The 23,368-nt window shown below is 45.2% G+C and overlaps 1 protein-coding gene across 2 annotated transcripts; it reads left to right on the forward strand.

Annotated features, from left to right (window-relative positions):
- The first annotated feature begins 67 nt into the window (after window positions 1–67).
- Window positions 68–21,584, forward strand: LOC117903134 (ras-associated and pleckstrin homology domains-containing protein 1). 2 transcript variants are annotated; one of them, XM_034814974.1, is made up of 4 exons: window positions 68–1,433; window positions 14,908–16,000; window positions 16,068–18,647; window positions 18,711–21,584. In XM_034814974.1, the coding sequence occupies exons 1-3, from the start codon at window positions 1,314–1,316 to the stop codon at window positions 18,569–18,571; spliced, it is 3,717 nt and encodes a 1,238-aa protein (XP_034670865.1). In that variant the 5' UTR covers window positions 68–1,313; the 3' UTR covers window positions 18,572–18,647; window positions 18,711–21,584. The 2 variants fall into 2 exon arrangements, with proteins under 2 accessions (XP_034670865.1, XP_034670873.1); XM_034814982.1 differs by lacking the exon at window positions 68–1,433 and adding an exon at window positions 3,296–3,725.
- Window positions 21,585–23,368: the final 1,784 nt, after the last annotated feature.

Consider the following 23,368-nt stretch of genomic DNA (forward strand, 5'->3'; position numbering starts at 1 on the left):
TATTTCGGTATATTTACGAGCTGCAGGTGGTATATCCCATCGATAAATCTGCAGTCACACTGTTGAACTGTTGTGCCGCGCGGGGCGGGGCGTTTTTCGTGAAAATTTACGCACGAAACTTTTCGTAGTCTTTCCCCCAAAAATAGTACACCATTTGTTTATTTTGTTTTGTTTTTTCTGTTCAATTGCACACCCGAACATAGGATAAAGTATAAAGTAAAACAAAGGAGTAGTGTACGCGACAGCTAATATGAAAATGCAGTGCAATTTTGTCTAAGGAAAACCCCCTCTGCATCGCATGGCTGTGTTTAAATAAATTATAGCCAAACAAAATGCAGCAGCAGAAGCAGCAACAAACGGGCTGACTGACGCCGCAAATAGGAATAGAAAAAATTAATAAAGAGGAGTATTGGCAAGGAAAACACATTGCAAGAAGCTTAGCAGGAAGAAACACTCGGGGAAAACGGAGTTGTAAAAGGAACTGCACACATACAAACACTCGTTGGAAAAAAAAGGAGTCCAAGGAGGAAAGGCCAAGAAAGAGGCAACTAAACACAAACGCAATTTGCAATTGGAATTGATATTCGAAATTGGAGTGGGAAGTGCAAGTGTTGTGGGTAGTAGAAAAAGGAGTGTAGTGTGTGTGTGTGTGGATTGAGGAGTGGAGTGAGTCGTTGGCAAAGGAGTGTGAGGGGAAGTTTATTGTGCAATTGGGCAACACATCCAGCAATAAGAGTGTGAGTGCCGGAGCGAGATAGAGAGCCAGAGAATTGCATGTGTGTGCGTGTGTGCATGTGTGGGTGTAGTTGTTGGCTCTCCCCAGTGCATAAACTGTGCTCGTGCTCGTGCTCCATTCGGCTTCTTCGCCCACGCACTTACCCGAAGCGCAGTGATAGAGAGGGACGGAGGAAGGCGCAGGAAGAGCGGTTTTCAAGAAACAAGAAACTGCATCAAAAGCAAAATGCAAATCGAGCCAACCAACGGCTGAGGCGGCTCAAATTTGTTTAAATTACGACGAATAAGTGTAAAACAAGACGGAGAAACCTGCTTCTCCTTCTCAATTGCATTTCTTCAAAAATTTGTGTGCAATAAAAAAAGCCAGCGATCGCAGAAAAGGCTCACACAGAGAGAGTGCAGAGCAGAGCAGAGTGTCCAGAGAAACATATATATAGACAGAAAGAGAGAGAGCAGTGACAGCAGACAAAGAGAGCACACTCGCTCGCTTTTACAGCTGCAGTGCCCTGCTCGTACTCCTACACACAAAACACCACCCGCGCTCCCTCCGACCGACCACACTCTCTTCTTCTGGTAATATGGATTTTGGCGGTCTGGCAGCCCAACAACAACTATTACAGCAACACTTACTACAACAACAACAGTTACATCTGCAACAACAGCAACAAAATCTTGAGGAAACAACAGCAATAACAAATGTAAGTATCGTAGCCTTTTCTGTCTCACTTGAACACACGCTTAATGCATATGCGTACACGAGTGTGTGTTATTTCTCTCTCTTCATTTCTTTTATACTTCATAAATCGCTCCCACACACACACGCACAAAAAACAACAAGAAAAGCAGAATGCATCGCTGCTAATGCTGTTTGCTGCTGCTGTCTTTTGTGCAGTTTATTGGTTTTCTTATTAGATTTCTGTGACGCTGACGTTGGCAGCGACCGAACTTGTGTGTGTGTGGGCGGGCTTGTGTGGAAAAGGAGTCTCGAATAATGGGGTTAGGGTTTGACATAGGTAATTGAAAATATTCCCCATTCGGTGTTGTAAAAGGCACAGAGATTTTAAGGGAAAAGAAAATGAGTCAACGCTGAAACGTCCAATCAGAAAGAAAGACATGCCGATGATTAATCTCTGGGCCATCTGCGCTGCCTGGTGATGCTACTCTGCTCTGATCTTCTCTTCTGTGCTGCCAAGAACAAGAAAGTGCCGACACATTAATTGCGGTACTAACTTTTGTGTTTCCCCTCATTACTTTCACCATGCATAAATTCTAAAGAGGGTGAAGGAGAAAGACTGAAGAAAAAGAAAGAAATTAAATTGTTTATTCAAGTCCAACAGCAAAAGCAGCAGCGCAGCAGAAACAACGCAGTTGTTGCTTCCTTCTTTGTTTCTGCCGAAGCAGCAGCAGCAGCACAGCTCAGCAGTCGCTGTCGTCGTCTCTTTTCATTTACTTTTTGACATACCCAAAGCAAGTGCGAAGAACTCTTCGCTTTGCCAGGCAGTTTGTTCGAAGTACAAGCCAGAAGACTGATCTTCATTTGAACGCAAGAAGTAATCCAAATAAGGTATCTTTTAATTGAGAAAAAGTTGCGGAAGTATCGAACATTTTTGTTTTAGGGTGTTCACTATTCGATATCGCCCATCGTAATGGAATACTCTTTCGTTTTTGTTTTCTTTTGCCTTTTGCTACGTGACTGCAATAAAATTTAACTGCAATTACGTGCTGCCTGCACACACACACGCGCATACTTGGTTTTGAGGGATTCCTGAATTCTGAATGCGGCAAGCGGCATGCAGCGATGCGCGATGCTGGTCTCTGTCCACCTCAAGGATGCTGTCCTCCCAGCAGGACATGCGGCCTGTCCTTCTATGTGCGTGTCTAATTTGTTTAATTGTGCTGATTGTGCGAAAAAAAAACAACCGAAATTCTACAAAAAAATGTCAGTCCCTGCCTCCTGGACCTTTGCCAAACTCTCTGCAGCCCCTATGGTCAGGCCTGTGCAAGGCATATTAAGCAGAAGGTATGGCAATGCGAAATATGGGCCTCTGCTTACAACATAAAGGTTGCATTCTAAATTGATAGGAATTTTTTGTATGAATTTTTGGGATTGAGCGTCGATTTCTTTGTGAGCTGCAAGCTACATACATATGTACATATGTAGCTCTAAAAAAGCGTATTCCCTTCTGCTTCATATACCTTGGCCTTGGCAGCAACGGCCGGCCAACTTAGCAGTGTTGCCAATATCTTTCTTTAGTAAGATTAGGCTAAGTTACAAAACTATAAAAAAGCTGGAATTGCCAAAAGGCAGGAAATAATACTAAAAGAAGTTCCCGATATTTGTTTCTAAATGCATATAAGTAATATGCACTATTTCTTTCTCATCAAACTTATCAACTGACCAACAAAGAAAACAATTAAAGTTCCCTCTGCCCGCTGTTTATAAATTTGAATTGAAAAACAGCTAGAAAAACAGGAAAAAGGCTGATGGGGCATCACTGCGGCCCAGCGAGCCAACTTCGTCCGTCCGTTCAAAGTGAGCAGCGCTCTCGCATTTACAGTTCGAATTCGGCCGACGCGCGCACAAGACGTATGACAGCACCAGCACGACCAGCAGCAGCGGGGAGTAGTACACGAAAAACGAAAAACGGGACCGCAAAGATAAAACTTGTGTAAAAAGAGCGCGCGCGGAAATTGAAATTCACAATTATTTCAGTTTATTTTTCGGTTTTTATTTTTTGATTTTGCGTTACGTTTTAAGCTCGTTTTGGCTTTGTTTTTTTTTGCTGTGTGTGCTGTTGTTGCGTCGTTTATTAAGTTCCTTGCAACAACACAACTGTTGTGTACATACAAATTGTATATATAGAAGTGAAGCATTTGTGGGTAAATGAAGCAATAATTAAAAGTGCCTTTTGTTAATTGAGAAAAGTGGAAGAAGTGGAAAAAAGGGAGCAGAGAGCAGAAGCAACAGCGGGACGTAATCGTTCGAAGTGGTAAGAGGAATAACAGACAAGAAACACACAAATACCGCCGTCCAGCTGGCCCACGCACCCCTTCCCTTGCTCAAAAGCACCGTTTTTTGACGAGAAGTAAACGCAGAGTTAGTGCCAGCAGAGACAGCGGCAGGGAGATTTGTTTGTTTTTGCTTTTGGCAGTTAATGTTAATGCGTTTTCGTTTTGTCTTTGCCTCTGCAATAGTGTGGGGTGCCGCCTGCATCGACAGAAGTTTATTTTCTTTAATGTTCAATCGAAATGGTGGAGGGAACGGAAAGTGATAGAGGGATGAAGAGTATGGAGGTCGGTGGAAGAGGGAAAATCAGCTTTTATTACTGTTTACTTCGTCTTCAATTTCTGTGCCTTATCTTTGTTTATTCCACAGACTCCTCATCATAGTAGTAGTAGGAGTAGTAGTAGTTATACCCGGTACTCGAAGAGTAAATAGGGTATATTGTATTTGTGCACATAACGGTTGTATGTAACGCACAGAAGGAAACGTTTCCGACCCCATAAAGTATATATATTCTTGATCAGCATCAATAGCCGAGTCGATTGAGCCATGTCTGTCTGTCCGTCTGTCCGTCTGTCCGTCTGTCCGTCCGTCCGTCTGTCCGTCTTGTTTGTCGGCTAGTTCTCAGAGACTATAAGAGCTAGAGCCACCAAATTTTGGCACCAGACTGCTGTATGCTCACACTGAAACCAGTGTATTTCAAAAATGAGCCCCGCCCCCTTCCGCCCCCGCAAAAGGGCAAAAACCTCCCAAATCTACAATTTTGAAGATAACAGAAAACTAAAAACGCCATTCCGTAGGGAATGACCTTATCTATCAGATCACCAAATTGGAATCCGATTGGATCATTATTATAGCCACAATGAAGAAATTAATTTGCAGTAGTCAAACCCACCCCGTCCCGCAGCATTCACACTCTGCTTCGGGCTGTTTATGGCCTGGCCCCTGACACGTCACTGCTTTTGCCTCTGCCGCTGCCTCTGCCCTGACTCTGCAGTGTGTGTTTCTAGGGGAGGGTGGCGAGCTAAAGGAGCGTGTTGGCGTGAGTAGTGTTGTTGATGTAGATGACAGATGAAGAAAAAATGTAAAATTGGACAAATAACCGCTAAAGTGCAGATGTAGTACTGAGTGCCGGGTATAAAAGTTGTGACGCGTAAGAAGCGTCTCACACGTCCCTTCTCGTTTTCTTTTTGCTCCATTCAGCATTTTCGTTTCCTCTGTCCCACAGCCGTCTGCTGGTGCTGCTGTTATTTTGGCTCTTTGCCGGCTTTTATGTCGGCTCGACTCGTTTGTGCGTCATCATCCGGCTGCACCCCTCACCCTCTCACCCGCATCGCTGACTCGACTAAAACTTTGTGACTCCTTTGGCCGATGATGTCGGGGTCCTTTCCTGTTCCCACTGTTCCCTGTTTCTCAGACCCTTTTAATTGCTTCTGCACGTTCGTCAAATATTTGCTCAACTCTTTTTAATTACATTGCCACTATACACACGAGAACACGAACGAACAGCATACGCACATTTGTACCATTTACCCTTTCACACGCGCACACACACACGCACACGCCGAACAGATTGTAATTGCAGATCTGTCTTACTGTCTCGCTTTAACACACGCTCGATTGCGGGGAGTGCATTTGTTCGTACATTTTGCACAGTGTGACCAAGAAGGAAATTCGTGGAAACTGCAGTGATTGATCTAATGGATACCGGAAATGTTGTAAAGCGAGAACTAGACTCAGGCTTCCAGTGGGTGCAAAAATGAAAAGCAAAACAGAAAGCAAAAAACGTTGCACTAGACCCCGCACAGTGGGTGATACAATGGATTCTAAAATGTAAAAAGTTCACATGTAGATTAGGTACAGAGGGTGGAAATATTGTGAGTCAGTGGTCTAATAAAGCCCCTCTCCCGGTATAGCTCACTCACAATAAACCACTTGACCAAGAAGTGTACGCATGGAAATCGAAATGTACTCTGTAATAATTCTATGTTGCAATTAATACGTACATATTTCTGTATGCGCGTACACTCTATATGTATAAATATGTATGTGTGTCCCAACATTCTCCTCTTGATCCACATACAGATGTTTTGTTTCGTAAATCTCTGCATACGCCATTAATTTTGATTATTTTTCGCCCACACAAGGCCATGACACGATCCACTGTGCTTTGTGTCGCGCGGCATTTTGCCGGCAGCAGAGCAGAACAGAACAGCGCAGCAGAGCAGCATCAACGCAGCTTCCTCCCCCTACACAAACACACACACACACATTTTAGCAAAGCGTTTACGTCGCTGCCGGTGTGCATTATGGAAGCTGAGTTGAGCTCTTGCGGTTCTTCTTCTTTTTTTTTTTACATTTCTTTTGGTTTTTCGTTGTCCACATTCTTGTTGTTTTTGCTATAACTTTTATGATTCTCTTATTACACGCTTTGGTGCCTTTGATTTTGCTTTAGTTTGCTTATTGCTTTTTGTCCCTTTTTACATGTGACCCCAGGCAGTGCTGCTGGCAGAGGCGTAGCGTTGTCGCTGTTGTTCATTTGAATCATTGCTGCTGTTGTTGTTGTTGTAGCTGTAAATATTTTATTATCGCTTGTTTCCGTTTAGGAACCGAAAATGGAGGAAAAATAATGTACGGCTGCGAGTAGCACAGACACGCACACACACAAATACGCATATATGTACATATGTATACACTTTTACAACATGCACACGCGTGTACATATTTAAAATTCTTTTGTCGCCATATTCATTTCGAAATTATGTACTTGGGGGCCTTGTTGCTTCACACGACGCGTCGCTCCGCTCTGACGCTCCCCCCTCACAATGTGTGTATGCTCTCGCACTCCCTCGTTGCGTTTCCCTGTGCGTTCAATCGCTCACTCTCTCGTTCTCCCTCTCGTTGGCCCCCCTTGTCAATTTATGCTGCTGTTGCTTCTGCTGCTATCTGTCTATCGGTTGAACGGTTCTTTGCTTCTCTTTCCCTTCATTCCATTAGGTTTTCCGCTCTCTCGTCTCTCGGTTGACCCTGTGCATTTTGGTTATAATTTTTATTTTTGAAGGAGGGTGAAACCAAAGAAGGGAAATTCTGCTGCACGTGGGGAGTGGGTAACATATTGATACTCCTGTAATCGCTCTGTATGTACTTACAGACATTTGACATGGTTTACCCTAGGATGGAAGATCATTTACAGGGTAGCAAGACAGCGGCCCTATTGTTTTGCCTCTGCTCATTGAGCAGACATTTTTGCTGCACTCTGGGTGTAACAGGGTATCTGTGGTGTGGTAGCCACAAGGTCTCTTTCTTGTCATTGAAGCTTCCCGTTTCTACTGGGTCGTCGGGTCGTGTCTTCTCGTCTTCATTTCAAAATTAGCGCAAAATATTTGTATTTCTATCGTATTTTTAGTTGTGGTTTTTGTTTCCCTCTTTCATGGCACTGCGACTTTCCCTTCCATTTTTATTTTCTCTCCCGCTCCCGCTCCCTCTCTCGCTATTTATTTTCTCTCCTTCCGCTATCGTCCGCGGATCGTCTTTGAGGCGGCGACTCTCGTGTCCCCTGTGGGCGTCTGTTACAATTTGTAAATTATATTTAAACACGAGCTGCTGCCTGCGGTTCGGATTTGGTTTTGGCTTTGGATTGGAGGGTCGGGATGGGATCGGAACGGAACGGATCAGTTTCGAGAGCAGACCAGGGTCTAGTCGGATGTGGTGTGTTGCAGTTGCAGTCTCAGTTGCCTTGACGTGGAACCGGGAGAGGGGCTCTATGCTCTGTGTTTCTCTCTCTCTCTGTCTCTGTGTTACCAAGTGGGCGTGCAGTGACCCAATTTCGCTAATAGATTGCAGTTTGCCGCACACACACACACACAGAACACTTGGCTACACACAAACACACATGAAAATGCATTTGCATTGAGGATTGGGATAGATTTATTTAGCACATTGAACTCTGGGCATAAAAATGTCTTTTGGGTCACACTCTAAATCAGTTTTCCCCATTCTAATATCCAGCTGCACTGCCAGAATTTCCATTTAAGCATTCCAACCTGCCCGTATACATAAAAAGGTGTTCATTGTGTTTTTACGTAGATGTTTCATTTACCATATCGTTGCATTCACGTTCTGCTTCAGTGTGATTTCCCATATGTCTTTATTTGCCGAACTGCCCGGGTTTCATTCCCATTCCGTTTCCAGCCCATCAACGATTTGCTTTTATTTTATTTATTTTTTTTGCCAATTGAAGCCGCAATAAACATTTCAACCATTTTAATGTTGCACAAACACACACACGCATGAATAGATGTTTAGATGTATGTATTTATGTTTATGTATGCAGACCAGATATGTACATACATATATAATAAAATATATATATTTTCGGTATTTAGCATCCACATTTTGTAGTTCCGCATTCCATTCCTAATTGATTTCGTTTATAACAAACGAATCGTTCTTGTGTGGGTTGATCCATTTCCATTTCGCTACCAATTAGCCGAATTATAGTTTCTATAATTATAGTGCAATATTATTTGGAGAACAATCGCTGGAATTAGCTTTTGGCAGCTACTTTCCTTTCATTTCCATTCCCAATAGTATGCCCCACCCCCTAGAGACCACAGACCGCCCCACCCCAAAGCCATTGTATACCATCGAAACCCGAACGGAACCCCTCCTTGAATATTTTGTTTTTGATTGAGCGGCAATAAAAAATTTGTCAAAGGGGAGAATGACATGGTAAATATGAACGGGGATGGGGCGGGAAAATAGTAGCGTACGGAGCGTGTAATCATATGTTTTGATGATTTATAATGCAAACCCACAAGTAAATACATGAATAAATAAGAAATGAGAAATAAGAATTATTACAAGTGCCGGGAACCCAAAGAAAAAAGCCGGTTGACCCTGCCCTGCCCTGCCCGGCCCTGCCTGCTGCACTGCCACCGGCATCAACAAGTGATTGATGTCGTCGGAACAGAAGCAGCAGGGTTAAGTAGGGAGAGATGGCCCCGTCCCAAGCCAAACGATCTCTCAGCTGGCAACCCCTGAAAGACACCACCAGAGCCCAAAGGAAGAGAATGTCTCAAGTTACCAGTCAGCACTGAAAGAAACAATGAAACAGTGCCATTAGATATCGCAGATTCAAAATATTGTTTCCTTTTCGGAGGGAATTGGAATACACAATGGAAATATTGGAACCTTTAGTTCCATTTTTTTTTTTCATTTACGGTTTCAATTGGTTTTCTCGCAGTGTAGTGTAGCCTGCAGCAATGGGATACCAGTTAAAGGACCACGCCTACAAGGGTCACAAAATGGGATAACCAACCACTGCTGAAAGCAGGAGAGAGAGGATGTGCTCGAAAACGCATCTGTTCGCATGACACGACAAGAAAACGAAGAATGGAGTGCAGAGTGGGGTGAGCGCAAGAGGCGGAGACGGAGACGGAGACGTAGACGAGGCTGTTGCTTATCTTGATCTCATAATCAGCAGAGTGTAGTGCAACAGAGAGGGGGGGCTGTCTGTGTGAGTGAGTCAGAGATGGCTGAAACGACAGAGGGGCGGAACAACGAGACAAAACAAAATCGAGTGAACGTCATTAACCATTTTTGGGTGTAGGCACACACACACACACGCTCACTTGTCTTGGTTCTCCTTCTACCCCTCCCCATCTCTATATTTTTCGTCTCCTTCCACTGCCGTTTCTTCTGCTTTGCATTGTGTTTGAAAAACAGGCGGCGGCAGGTGCAATTTTTAGCCCGAAAAAAAAGAGTTATAAAGACCTCTCTCGGATCTCCGATTTATTGTTTGAGGGGCAGCTGCTACTCCCGACACGCGTCATTTGCCGCATTGCACGCGCGCACCGGCCAAGAGAAGATTATAAGAGAGAGGAGGAGAGGAGAGAGAAGGAGGAGGAGGAGTGGTTTACAATACCAGATTTCCTTTTCTTGGTTCTCGAGTCCCAGCTCTTAAGGGTTCTTCGGTTTCGCTCGGCCTTAAAGTAGGGACAGATGTTTTTTTAGGGGTCCGCATCGCGCGTGTCTGAATTTAATGAGTTTTTCTTATCCTTTCTGCTTCCTGGATGGGTTTTCGATGGGTTTCGAACTCAAACTAAACAAAAAAAAGTGTCCATTAAGGGATTTCGAAGGTATACAGGATTAAGAAGATGAAATCAGAGATCTTTATTTGGCCCTTGCATTTTGACAATCGGAGAAAAGAGAAACAAACAAAGAAACGCACCCATATTGGGACTCAGGAATTTCAGGGATTATTTTCTATCGTCCTGCAATGTTGCGGGTCGCTCTGGTGGAGTTTTCCCCTACCCCACACTGCACTGACCTCTGACTCTTGCCTTGAGCTCTGAACTTCTTTAAATGTAGTGCTTGCCATCGTAGGGGCCTCACTCCAATTAGGCTGCTTAACGAACCACAGTCGTCGTCCCCCACCAACAAAAAAAAAAAGAAAAACCAGAAACCACAGAAGACCAAAGCTCGGAACGCGACTTCTTTGATGGCCGCAATGAAAAATGGTGGATGAAAATACATATCTACATATTTACATATGCTTGTATGTTATATGAATACTCATGAGCATTATAAATTCTGTGTATCCAAATTTTGCCACATTTTTACGAGCAATGGGGGAAATTCGCAAAAGGAGCGAGTGACCAACGTTGCGACTCACGACGCTCTCTATAAGGCCCTACTTGTTTGTTCTCGGGTGTGTGCTTGTGCGAGGGGATCATTAAAAGTTAAATTTAATGAATTAATTTAGTTGATTGTTGTTCCGTGTTGTAGTTTTTTTTTCGCGGTTGCTTCTTCATTTTATTTTTGGCGAAAAACCATTTTGTTGTCCATTCCTGTGGTGGTGCTTCATGTGGCGGCTACCCTGTAAACTCATAATGTGGTTAGAGGGTTTACCTAATTTATGTATGCAATGCACCATTAAAGTCAACTTTTATCACAGACTTGGGAGACTTAATAATAAATAAAACTCATTGGATTGCCGTTGACGTTGCCGTATATTTTCATTGTCTGTGCAACTGCTTACACATGCTTAATCCAGCAGCTCCCGTTGCTTCCTTGCTTATCTCTTAATTCGTTAATTCCAATGTAAACAAACACGTACAGACCCTGCGAAGATCGAGCGCAATGCAGAAAGTAGATTTGTCCCGCTCTCACTCCCACCTGAACGTGCGGAGCAGCCGTACCCGTTATGTCTTCTGTTGTCCTCTGTTGCTCCCGCCCGCTGAGTCGAGAATATCCCATGGCTGATGCTCACCTTTCTTTTTACTATTCTCTGTTGGGTTCTTCATTTTGCAATAAGTCGATTTGGGTATCATTCGAGTCGTAGCACTTCCCCTCGAAAGCTTCTTCTTTTCCACTCATTTTCTTGTTTAGTTTTTTGGGTGTTGCGTTTGTTGTTTTTATTAATTGACAACGGAAGCGGCTGTAAATGTCCACAAACATGAAAATATATTCATAATGGTCTCTCGAGGGCACAGAACCCAGACCCAGACCGAGACCGAGACCCACTCCCATTTTCTTTTTATTCCCACCTCTGCACAGGTGAAACTGATGACGTCGTTCACGCTCACTTTTAGTTAATTGTTGGCAATACTTGGATTATTATAATCAAGTGAAGTAAACTAAAGTAAAGTAAAAGTAATTACACTTAAAGCTTTCAGCCATTACCCTTACCCCCCCGCAACCCATCATACCCATACCCATTCCCACTCCCATTCCCATTTTCATAGCCACAGCGATGACTATACTGAAAAACCCGCTGGGGAATGGTACCGGAACATGCAACATTTTGTTGAGTAGGTCATGGGGAGTCTTTAGGGTCTTCGGGGAGTGTTTACCTAATTGTTAGCCTAGGAGCTAAAGGTAGGTTCACCAAGAACATAGTAAGTATCTCTTTAGATCTTTGGTTAAATTGATTCATAACTAAAATCTCCGTTTGCCTATATAAAATTTGTGGCAGAAAATCAATAAAATTCGGGTATTGTTATTATCAAATGTGTGGCCATGGTTTGGGCCAGGTCCAAAGCCAGCAACAACTACACTGTGTGGCAGGAAGCACCATGGCCCCGTGGCCTTTGTCATTTGCGTTCAACTGGAACTGGAATGGAGCCACGCAATGGCAGGGGGGGCTTTAGTTTCGTTTGAATTCTTTGTGGCTGTCGCACACAACAATTATCGTCGTTGGGCTGAGGTTATAATTGCTTTATCATGGAAATCATGTTTCTATATTGATCTAGCATTGGTCTGGTCTGTTCCCCCTCCATATGTGTGTGTGTTTCAAGGTGAACTTAAGAAAACCCATACGCGGGCTGGAGATTATTGAACTGCAGCAGCAGCAGCAGCAGGGGGAGGAGACTTTTGCTTATTTACAGACAAACGGACGGATTCAGCTTGATAGAACTTTTTTGTGTGTTTCGTTATCTACTGCCACTTTTCTGCGAGTGTAGCCGCGGCTCGTCTTGCCTTGCATATCCATTTTTGTTTTCTTGTGAGAATTTTTAAGAGTGAAGCAGCAGCAGCAACTGCAACTGCAACTGCATCTGCATCTCTCTCCTTCTGTGTCTGCTTGTTACTGCTATCTGTTTGTGTAGGCACTTTGTTGCAAGAAGGAGGTGGGGAGAGTGTGGACCCATTGAGTGGACACACGATGTGGCCAGAAGTCCCCGCTCTCTGTAGTGTTGAATCTAGGCAAATATTTACAACAAATGAATGTTGAATGCTGTGGGGGGTCTGCGACTGTCTTCCTCTCAATTAGAATTGTTGTTGTAGCTGCAACTGTCATTGAACTTTGGAGAGAGAGAGAGAGATCTATCTCCCTCTGTAAGAGAACACGCACCAGCCCCAAATCTACTGCGACATTTTCGTTGTGGATTATTGATCCACAACCCACTGGTGCTGTCGCTGCCTGCCGCCCTTCGTTTCGATGGTGATGATGGCTCCCGAAGACCGTATTTTTAGTCTTTTATTTTTCTGTCTGTCTGTCTGTCACTCAAGTGCCAATTACCCCAATAAAAAAAAAACAACAATAAAAAAATCAAAGCAACAATATAACCAACATAAAAACCTTTTCACAGCCCCCCAATCCAATGAGTCATTCAGTGGAGCGTTGAAAAGCCCATTACAGACGGTGGGGGGAGGGGAGTAGAGCTCCCAAAAAAAAGAAATACCAACAAAACATAACCAGTTACCAGTTACCAGTCGGCCATCAATCGTTGCAGATGCTCTCAGCCAGAGTGCGGGCTTTGCGTACTTTTTTTTCTCGATTGCTAGAGATAATCCAAACGATTCGAATAGTGACGGAGGAACAGTATCGGACATAATCAAATGTTTAATCATCGGTTATCGGTTGGATATCAAAAAAACCATTTACATTGCGTGTGAATGATATCGTAGCACAATGCTTTCAAATGCAAAAAGTCTGCCCCTTGCTTTTGGCACAAATTTTGATTGTGGGAGGGCAAGTGGATGCTCGAAGGTGATCAAATCTTTATTTATTCAAACGTTAAATGCAGTTGGGTTGTTCCCTGCCTCTTGCAGGGTCAACTGTCCTTGGGCTGTTTGTATGTGGGTGTCCGCTTCCTTGAGCCCAACAAATGTCATCAGCTGTTACAGTTTAAAGATTATTGTTACGCGACTTGCAGAAGTTTTCATCGTTTGGGCATGACTTTTTGTATGGTTTCTCTGCTTTAACAGCGATGATGATGATGATGATGATGATGCTGCTCTCTTGTCACCGTTCTTGATGGGAATGAGCATCTGCAGTTGCTCTCTTTCTCCCCTTTCTCTGACTATTCTTTCTGTCTCTTGTCTCTGGCCAATTGCCAGAGGCTTTGTAACTGACTCTTTCTCTCTATCTTTGTCTGTCTGTCTCTCCCCATCCCTTTGGTCTGGCAGCGACTTCTTTGTCGCTTTAGTACGTGACTTATGCCTTGGAAAATTACTTAACACTTGATGTTGCTGCTGCTGATGTTCCAATCGGCGGAACGGAACAGGGCCCCTAGAGTGCTAGACCCAAAGCCGATAAATAATATAAAAAAAAGCTGTCGCAACTATCAGCAATGCCAACTTGGGTCTTATTATGGAATGGGGATCGGCTTTTGATTGTCGAGAAAACAGCAGCAGCAACAGCCACAGCCACAGCCATTGGCTATTTATTATTTTTTGCTGCCAAACGGAAATGTGTAACGTGTTTGGATTCCAGCTGATGGAGCTTGCTTGTAGAGGAGAGAAGTGGTGTGGAGAAACGAAAGGGAAGTCGCGCACAGCTGCTGCAGCAATTGGCAATCGGTAATCGCGAGCGTTACATCGGTATTCGGCACCGGGCACGTACCACACATCATACAAAAACAGAAAACAGAAGGCAGGAAAGAGAAACAGAACCGAAAGAGAGTGCTGATTATGATTAGCGTTTTGTATTTTAGACTGTCGCGATATACCCTCGCCATTTGTCAATTAAAGTTGGGGTATATCAACTATAAAAAATCATACAAATCTTTTTTTTTTTTTGTGTATAGCCAGGAAGAATATTAAAATATATTTATGTAACAAGAATAAACCGTAAGCTGTCATGCGATCATGTTGTTTAATTATTATTTCACTTGAATGTTTACAATAATTTATGTTTATTAACATAAGCCGATGGGCAGGTAACATGCAGTTCCAGGGAACGACACCGGACAACGGTGCTTGAATATCAACAGCCAGCACCAGCAAGCACAAACAAAAAACAGAAGGGGGAATGGAGAGAGCAGAGTGCGAAAATATATCACAATTGGCATCTCTTCTCTTGCTTATCTCTTGCATTCTCGTATGGAAATGTAAACGCACCCGCATGCTACACACACACACAATGTCACACGAAGATCGAGCGCAATGCGGAGAGTAGATTTGTCTCGCTCCCACTTACTCACTTGCCAGCCCAAGCATGCGAGTGGCGGTCTCCGTGTATCCGCTATCTCTCTGCTTTCGAGGTGTCTTCGTTTTTGCATTGCTCGTGGACTCTTTGTTTTTCTGTCCTGCTTTTTACGCCCGCCAGCTTAGTCGAGGGTATCGCATGGTCGACTTTTACTTTTACCTTTACTTCACTCCATTTGAGAGCTCTAAAAACTGCAATTTTATTGAATCCTTCTCGTTTGCCTTTCGTTTTGCAGATAAACCTAAGAGGAATCTTGGTTGGCGGCAGTGCCAGCGGTGGAGGAGGAGCGACGACGACGACGACGGCGGCGGCCAGTGCTTGTGCTGGTGGGGATTGTGGTGTTGGTGGTGTTGTAGTTGTTGGCGGCGCTGGTGCTGGCACTGGCGGCGTCAAACTGCGTAGAAACAGCGACCGTCCGCTAACGACAACGACGGAGGAGGCTGCCAACAGGCAACAGTCGCAGTCGCACACGTACCGCATCTCCATGGCCAACCTCGAGGACACACAGGAGTCCGAACTGGATCAGATATTGGGCGAGCTGAGCTTGCTGGAGGCGCAGATAAGCTATGGGGAGGCATCCTTTCTGCCTGGCGCTGGAGGAACAGGAACAGGATCAGCAGCAGCAGCAGCGGGAGCGGGAGCAGGAACAGGAGCATCGAATGCAGCGGGACATGCTGGCGGAGGGGTAGCAGTGATTATGCCTCCCTCCGTCATGTCATCGGCGGCCTCATCGCGCTCCCATTCGCGCACAAACAGCAGCATCTCGGCGGATGTGAGCACCTGCTCCTCCTCGGGCATATCCGAGAGTGGTGTCGGGCCATTGGGTGGCTCTGTGGCAGGATCCACTGCCTCTTCGGTGATGGGGTCTGGGGGCATGATGATGATGCTTCCGCCGCTCACGCTGGGCGTGGTCACGCATCGTGAGCCACGTACCGAATCGCCGGACAATGATTCTGCATTCAGCGACACCGTTTCGCTGCTGTCCAGCGAATCATCGGCCTCCTCCAACACATCCCTGCAGCAGCAACAGTTGCAACAGCAGCAGCAACATCAGCAGCAGCAGCAGCTGTCGGCCCAGAAACGGCAGGGAAGCAGCGGCAACAGCAGCTCAAAGGCGGCCAAAATTCAGCTGGCATTGCACAAGCTGGAGAGCGCCTCCATACGACGGCTCTTCGTGAAGGCCTTCACGGTGGATGGGGCCTCCAAGTCGCTGCTGGTGGATGAGCGGATGGTCTGCGGTCACGTTACACGACTGCTGGCCGACAAGAATCATGTCCAGATGCATCCGCACTGGTCCCTGGTCGAGCATTTGGTAGACTTACAAATGGGTAAGAGAATCCACACACGACACGAGATGCCATCGAATCTTTATTAATCCTCTTCCCTTTCGTGTAGAACGCCTTTTTGAGGATCACGAGCTGCTGGTGGACAATCTGATGGCTTGGAATTCAGACGCTGGCAACCGTGTGCTCTTCCAGCAGCGCCAGGACAAGGTGGCACTCTTCTCGCGGCCCGAAGTATATCTGCCGGGGCCACAGATGGCGCCCGGATGCCAGCATGACGATCAGACACGCCACATGCTGCTGGAGGAGTTCTTTGAGATGCATGCCGCCCAACTGCAGCTGGACGGGCCGCTCTACATGAAGGCGGACCCCAAGAAGGCCTGGAAACGCTACCATTTCGTGCTGCGCTCCTCGGGCCTCTACTATTTCCCCAAGGAGAAGACCAAAAACACCAGAGATCTCGCCTGTCTCACCCTCTTCAGCGGCCACAATGTGTACACGGGTCTGGGGTGGCGCAAGAAGTGGAAATCGCCCACGGACTACACCTTTGGCTTCAAGTCCGCCGTGGACTCGTCGCTGGGCAAGTCCTGCCGATCGCTGAAAATGCTCTGCGCCGAGGATCTGCAAACACTGGATCGCTGGCTGACGGCCATCAGGATCTGCAAGTATGGCAAACAGCTGTGGCACAATCACAAGCTCCTCATGGAGGATCTCTGCATGGGGGATGGCGTCTCTCAGTCGAGCTTCGCCTCGGCCTCGATGCGCAGCAGTGAGTCCATATCGAGCATCTCCTCGGCTGTGCCCTCACAATGCGGCAGCGTCTCCTCGGCCATCAGCAGCATGTCCAACTCCTCGACCAGCGGCCGCACCTCACGCGCCTCCAGCTCCAGTTCGAGCGGCTGCTTGTCGGATGACAACAATGGCTTCGATTCGGAGTTTACGACCGGCACCATCAAGCGGAAGCCCTCGATGAAGCCCAACCTGCCGCTCACGACAATGACACGGCAGCTGAAGGAGGTCGGAGAGATCACCATATGCGAGAGCGGCGGCGGCAGCGGCGGGGGTGCGGGCGACGCCAGCTCCCCGGAGCGTAGTGGCACACTGACGCGACGCCACAGTCGTCGGAAGTCGCAGGAGAGTAATGGCAGCGGCACCCTCAAGCGGCGGCCTGTTGTAGTTCCATCAGCGGTGACTGTCAAGCAGCAACAACAGCAGCAGCAGCAGCAACAGCAACTCCAGCAGGAGCAGGGCAGTGCCTCATCGACATCGTCGAGCAGCAATTCAACGCCAACGCCCACGCCCAGCATATGCGCTGGCAAGACGCTGCCCCTGCCGCTGCCACTGCCACTGCCGCCGCCAACGACATTGAATCTCGGCGATGCCAACTCCTCCAGCGATGCGTCATTGATGTGTTCGTCCACTTTATCACTCGATTCGCTGCCACCACCGCCGCCGCCGCTGGCAGCGCACGGTCTGGACGGTGCCGACGATCAGGATGTGTATGGCTCGCAGTTGTCTTTGGCCTCGTTGCCGCCACCGCCGCCGCCCGAGGATGTGATGGTGATGCATGCCATGGCCTATGCATCCGCCGGACCAGCGCCGATCCAGGGGCAGGTGTCCAGCCCTACCACGCCCACGCCCACGCAGCAAGGGATGATGATGCCCATGGGCATGGCCATCATGCCCAACAGCAATGGATCCCTGCCGCCGGCAGTGCCGGCCAAACCCAATAAGCCGGCGGTGAAGCAGGCCTCGCTGAAGGCAGCGCCGCCATACAAGGCGCCGCCCGACTACGTGGGACCACAGAGCGGCATCGGGGGAGGACCACCGCCGGCACTGCCGCCACCTGTGGCCCAGAAGAAGGTCTCCTTTGCCGATTCGCCGGTGCTGCTGCGGCGGAAGATGTGCTCCCCAGAGCCGGTGCTGCCGCAGCGTTCGCCCAGCACGACGCTGAGTACGGGATCAGGATCTGGATCAGGATCGGCGTATCAGCAGTATGCACCCGGGCCGATGCTGCCACCACGCACCGATCTGGCCCGCCTCTCTGCCCAGAGCAATGGCAGCGGCAGCTGCAGCGAGGTGACATCGCCCAAGCGGCTGCAGGAGTCCGCCTCGAATCCGCCGCGAGACTTTCTCAAAGATCTGCAACGGGTGATGCGTAAAAAATGGCAGGTGGCCCAGAAATGTAAGCTAGAGCCGGCCACTACGCCGCACGAGGTGCTGGGCTTCAGGGACTTCAGCAACGAGGATCTGCTGGCCGCCCACAATCTCAATTCGGGTGCCAACTCCTCGCACTATTATCGCGAGACGGCGAATGTCAGCCACTGGGTGCGGGAGCACTACGAATACGCACACAATGCCCTCTACGAGAATGTGCACGCCCAGACGAATGGATCGGGAGCGGGAACGGGAACGGTATCAGGCGCTGGTGCACCGATTCTAGGTGCAGTTGGAATGCTCACAGACGTTGCTGCAGCTACAGCTGCTGCTGGCGGCATGCCAGCCCCAGCGCCAGTTGGGGCTCCGTTAGGTGTGGGTGTGGCCGGCAAAAAGCGTCCACCGCCGCCACCACCCAAGCGCAGCGACAAAACGCACCTCACGACCAATCGGGTGTAGGAATGTGCTGTGGTCCTGCCGACCAGCAGACGCTGCAGCTGTTGCAGGATGCAGTAGAGTACGAGTAGAGTAGAGAGTGAGTTACATGCGGACACCAATCGGAGACTGAAACTAATCTCTGCCTTCTCCTCTCCTTTAGCACACATTTGGGATGGATCGGATCGGATCGCATGGAAACCTCTTTCTTGTTGTGCTTAAAACCAGAAAGAAGATTCAAATACAAATACAACAAATTCCTATTTAAGTCTTAGGCGGAAGCAATGGAATGTGTCCCTAAAAACGAACATTACGTATGCATAAATATAAACTAACTATGATCTATATTCTATGCAGCATATTGCATATGTATCTGCCAACTCTCTTACACAAGTATTATGTATATCGAATGAGAACGAGAACGAGAAAGAGAACGAGAACGAAAAGGCAGGATCTTAAATCACTCGAAATGTCGATGCAAGAGCGAAAATCATTTTTAGTAAAAATCTATTTTAAGCTCAAATTTTAGATTGTAAAACGAAGAAAAGCAAAAAAGCGATAAACGTGTAATTTGTAATTCAATATTTTTTTGTAAACGATAGTGCATTATTTTTAACAAGAGGAAAATCGATATATACGTATATCTATTAAGTGTCTGAGATGCCTGTTTGCCTGTTTAAGAATTTTGTATTTATTATTTTTATTTTTGGCTATTTTTTGTTTGTTAATTTTTATTTTTGCAGCGCATCAAATGCGCGGCTTCGGCCGAAGAAGTGGAAAATCGAACCGTATAAACCGGAAGCCCTACAATACAATGCGCATAATATACCTACATAGATCTACATATATATTTGATGTTTACATGCCAATGTGTACCTACCATAAGAGACTACAAATTCCTTTGAAATCCTTTCTACTCTTGTTAAACCATCAGAGAAGCTATAAAACAATAACCTGGTCTCGTTAGAATCGATGGAAATCATTGAAAAATCGAAGAATGCTGTGCAAAAATCATTGGAAATCGAAAATGGAATTACTTTCTTGATCCCTCAATTTGCTTAAAACCTTTTAGAAATCATAAAGATAAATGGCATTTTTTACTAGCCCTATAAAGATTGTACTTACATTGCAAAAGCAGCAGAAAGAAACCCTTAAGAGTGTTCTCCTGGCATGGGAATGCAAGATATATATGAAATATAAAGTATATTGCGCATTGGTATGGGTAAATCCAACTAGTTTTTAACGAAGAACGCATATTAGCGTCGTCTATATATATAGAGTTATTTCTGTACACAAATCAAATATTGTATTTCATCTAGTAATTGGTAATTGTAACAATATAATGTATTAATTAATTAACTATTGTTTTCCTAGAATATTCAGATTTTTAATCATTTTGTAAGGCGCGTTCCTAATGGTTCAATATCATATATTATGTATATATGCATATGTATGTATGTGTTGTATTTGTTCATCTAAGAGTTAAGAAACGGAGGGGGGGGGGGGAAGAAAATATCTGTGTTGGCTCCATTGTGTTCTCCCCGAAGTGCAGTAATCAAAAGAAATCAAACTATAAAAACATCCACAGCAGAGATCCAATCAACAGTAATCAAAACCGCCAATCGATCAACGATAGCTGTAGTCAATTTAATTCTCCTATCGATTGCCTATCGATTTTAGCCGCCCCATAATGTTCTTCTGTAGTAACTTGATTGCCATTTTATGTGTGTTTCTGTTTTGTTTCTTTTTTTTTTTCGTCGGAGAAAGCCATTTATATAAATATGTACGTATATCCCGTATGGAGTGTGGGATGTACTATGTACTGCAGCTATAAGGAAGGAAGTTTGTGTGCATATGTTACGTTTGGTTACGTTTAAGTGCGATCGAATCCATAGATTATTATTATTCACCCTCCCATTTTGCATTCAGAATTACACGCTACGTTTGGGTTCCGATATTTAACGCCAGCATTAACCTAGCAGATACATAAATAGAAAGAGTTTGCATTTTACTTTCCTATCCCATGCAGAACTAAATGGTATTATGCATATAGAGCTCTAGGGATTACTACGATAAATAACTATACTTAAAACTAAAGGAAATGCCAATTTTTTAAGCTTGATATTTATACGGAATATATGAAGATATTTTTTAGAAACTATACGCTATATATATATCTATATACATACATGCACTGCACACACATATGTATGTAGTGTGTGTGTGTGTGTGTGTGTGTGTGTGTATGTGTATGGTGGGAACACAAGGATGTGCCATAGGCGCCGTCGTCGTGAATGTTTTTTGCTAAATAAATGTACTAAAAACCGAAATTAGAGCGTAAGCAACAGAAATCAAAGCTAAAAGAATATATATATATATAAATAGGGTTACTAGACATATAGTACATATATGCATAGCGATTAAAGGCAAAGGAATGTGGAATCTAGAAACCTACTCGACAAGTAAAACAACAACAACAAAAAACAAAAACAAAGCTTCAACTAAAAGCATTTTAACACGCATTTTGATTTGCCATTTCGTTTTTTTGTACTTTATTTATACGTATGTTCCCTTTTGCATATGTTTTGTGCTTAAATAAAAATCAATTTTAATGTTAAACAAAGCGAGGGGGAGATTAGGTAAATAAGATGTGTTGTGTTCGACCAAGCGAACGAGCAAATCGAACAGAAAGCAGAATCCTAACTAAAGTATCTACTAAGCGAAATCAAACCAGAAACAAAACTCAAACTGCAGTCACAGCAAACAATACACACAGAACACACAGAACAACTTCATAAATAAATAACTGTAACACACATTCAACCATCATTCATCTATGCATTAACTACAAATTTACAACAAACAAAAATAACTACAATCCAAGCAAAAACACAAATAATAATTCATGAATATTGAATACTGAATGAAAAACAAAAGGAAAAACAAAACCATGTATATGAAAAGCCCAAGAAATTCTTTGCAGGTCTATTATATAGTGAACAATGTTGCCATTTGATACGATTTTTTCCCACAAAAAAACCAAAACGAAAACGAAAACACACACATTTGATATAAATATATATATATATATAGATATATAGATGTATTACTATATATACCTTATATTCCGGAATCGAAAGGGAATTTTTTGTAATTTTGATAGAAACATTCAAAAGCATATTAAAAACAAAAAAAAAGCAAAAGCAAAAGCAAACAAACAAAACGATAAGCAAGTGAGAGAGAGTGTTACGACAACTATAAGAAATAAATGCGAGAAATGCCTAAGAAAAATCGAAATCAACTAAATCACATTTTATTCCATGGATCCCACAGATCGTCTGGGGTTTTTTTTTGCATGGCTGCACAGTGGAATTCAATATCGATTGTTAGCTGCGGGATGGATCCATTTTGGTACAGCTTTGGGAAGGAGATTTGAATGCTGCAAGTGCAACCTTTCTGAAGGTTTTCAACTCTCTGACAAGTTTGATGTTGTGGAAGATCCGTGTGGGCTTTGCTGGTGATTTGCCTTTCGCAAATGGTTGGCTGTTGCTCTCTACAAGTTTTAAGATCTCCAGGGTGCAATCATAGTTGGAACGTGGTTCTTCTTCTCAGCGATCTTTCTTGGCCGGACTTCAGCTGTTCAGCTAATACTCTTCTTCATTTTCAAATCCCAAACCGAACTGCTGAAAAACGGTTGGATTGTGAAGGTCGGGTCTGGTAGGGGAAACTCAGAAAAAGTATCAAAAATCGGTCCGTTTTTCGGTTCTTCAATTCATCAGAACTTAGATCTATATTTCCATATTTTATTTGGCCAACCCCCATGGGCAGGGTCAAACCCTATCCAAGCCTGGCATGGCATGGAATGAAATGAATTGAAGCGAAAAGGCGAGGCAATAATGAGCGAGGTCTACGCACCTTTGCCTGAGGCATGACTAGGCCTGCCTGTTGCCCAGCCCCACGCGTGTGCCCCCCACTGCCGCCTCAACCCACTCTCAATCTATCACGCTGCTCTCCTCCACCAATTTGGCAACCAGACAGACCCGTAAATCATATTACTGCGGCAACGTCGTCTTGTGGACCTTACGCCAATTGAACTTTTTGCACGCCTGCAGTTGCCACAAGCGGGGACCATCTGCATATGTGTCTGTCTGTGTGTGGGGCAACCCTTACGGCTGGCAAGTGTTGCCCACTCCCACACCCACTCAGCATCAGCTATAATATTTATTTGCCTATGTACACGCACGACGGTGTCGCTTCAAGGATGTGTGGCTGAAGGACCCCAAGCAGGAATGGATGATGGGTCAGGGGCCACAGAACGTGCCAACATATGTGTGCAGCCGAATGTGCTGATGGCTTCATGTACATGCAATGCACGCTCTTGGGGCCATCCGCCGCCATACCCACCCAATTGCAAACGCACAGTGGAGTGCAAGCAGGAGAAATCCTGTTGGCAGGCATTCAATATAGTTGTAGGTACATTTAGGAACACATTTGCATGTGGTTATAGCTCGCAGAAAGCAGCGTTTGTGACACCTTAAAGTGCACCTCGATGGAGACTCAGAGCTCTCAGAGTCGGATTTTGTATGCAGACTGCCAAGGCTTCCTGCCTCTTGATTAATGTTTAATTTTGAAATGCTTCAAAATGTGCCTTTTTGCAGTAGTTGTTCCACTGTGCACCCACGCAGCGTATCGTTGAAAATGGTCAAGGCACAGGCGCAGGCACAGGCGTTGGACCAGGATCACTGGCAGAGCAGGGGCACGACAGTCGGCTTCAGTCGCAATAATTTTTAGTTTCCTCTTCGGTGGGTGGCCATGGGAGTG

The sequence above is a fragment of the Drosophila subobscura genome, chromosome A (genome assembly GCF_008121235.1).
Source record: "Drosophila subobscura isolate 14011-0131.10 chromosome A, UCBerk_Dsub_1.0, whole genome shotgun sequence".
NCBI lineage: Eukaryota > Metazoa > Arthropoda > Insecta > Diptera > Drosophilidae > Drosophila > Drosophila subobscura.

Coding starts and splice junctions, on each gene's coding strand:
- LOC117903134 (XM_034814974.1), top strand. CDS start 1,314: ATGGATTTTGGCGGTCTGGCAGCCCAACAACAACTATTACAGCAACAC. Junction 1,434..14,907: donor AAACAACAGCAATAACAAAT/GTAAGTATCGTA, acceptor TTCGTTTTGCAG/ATAAACCTAAGAGGAATCTT. Junction 16,001..16,067: donor TTTGGTAGACTTACAAATGG/GTAAGAGAATCC, acceptor CCTTTCGTGTAG/AACGCCTTTTTGAGGATCAC.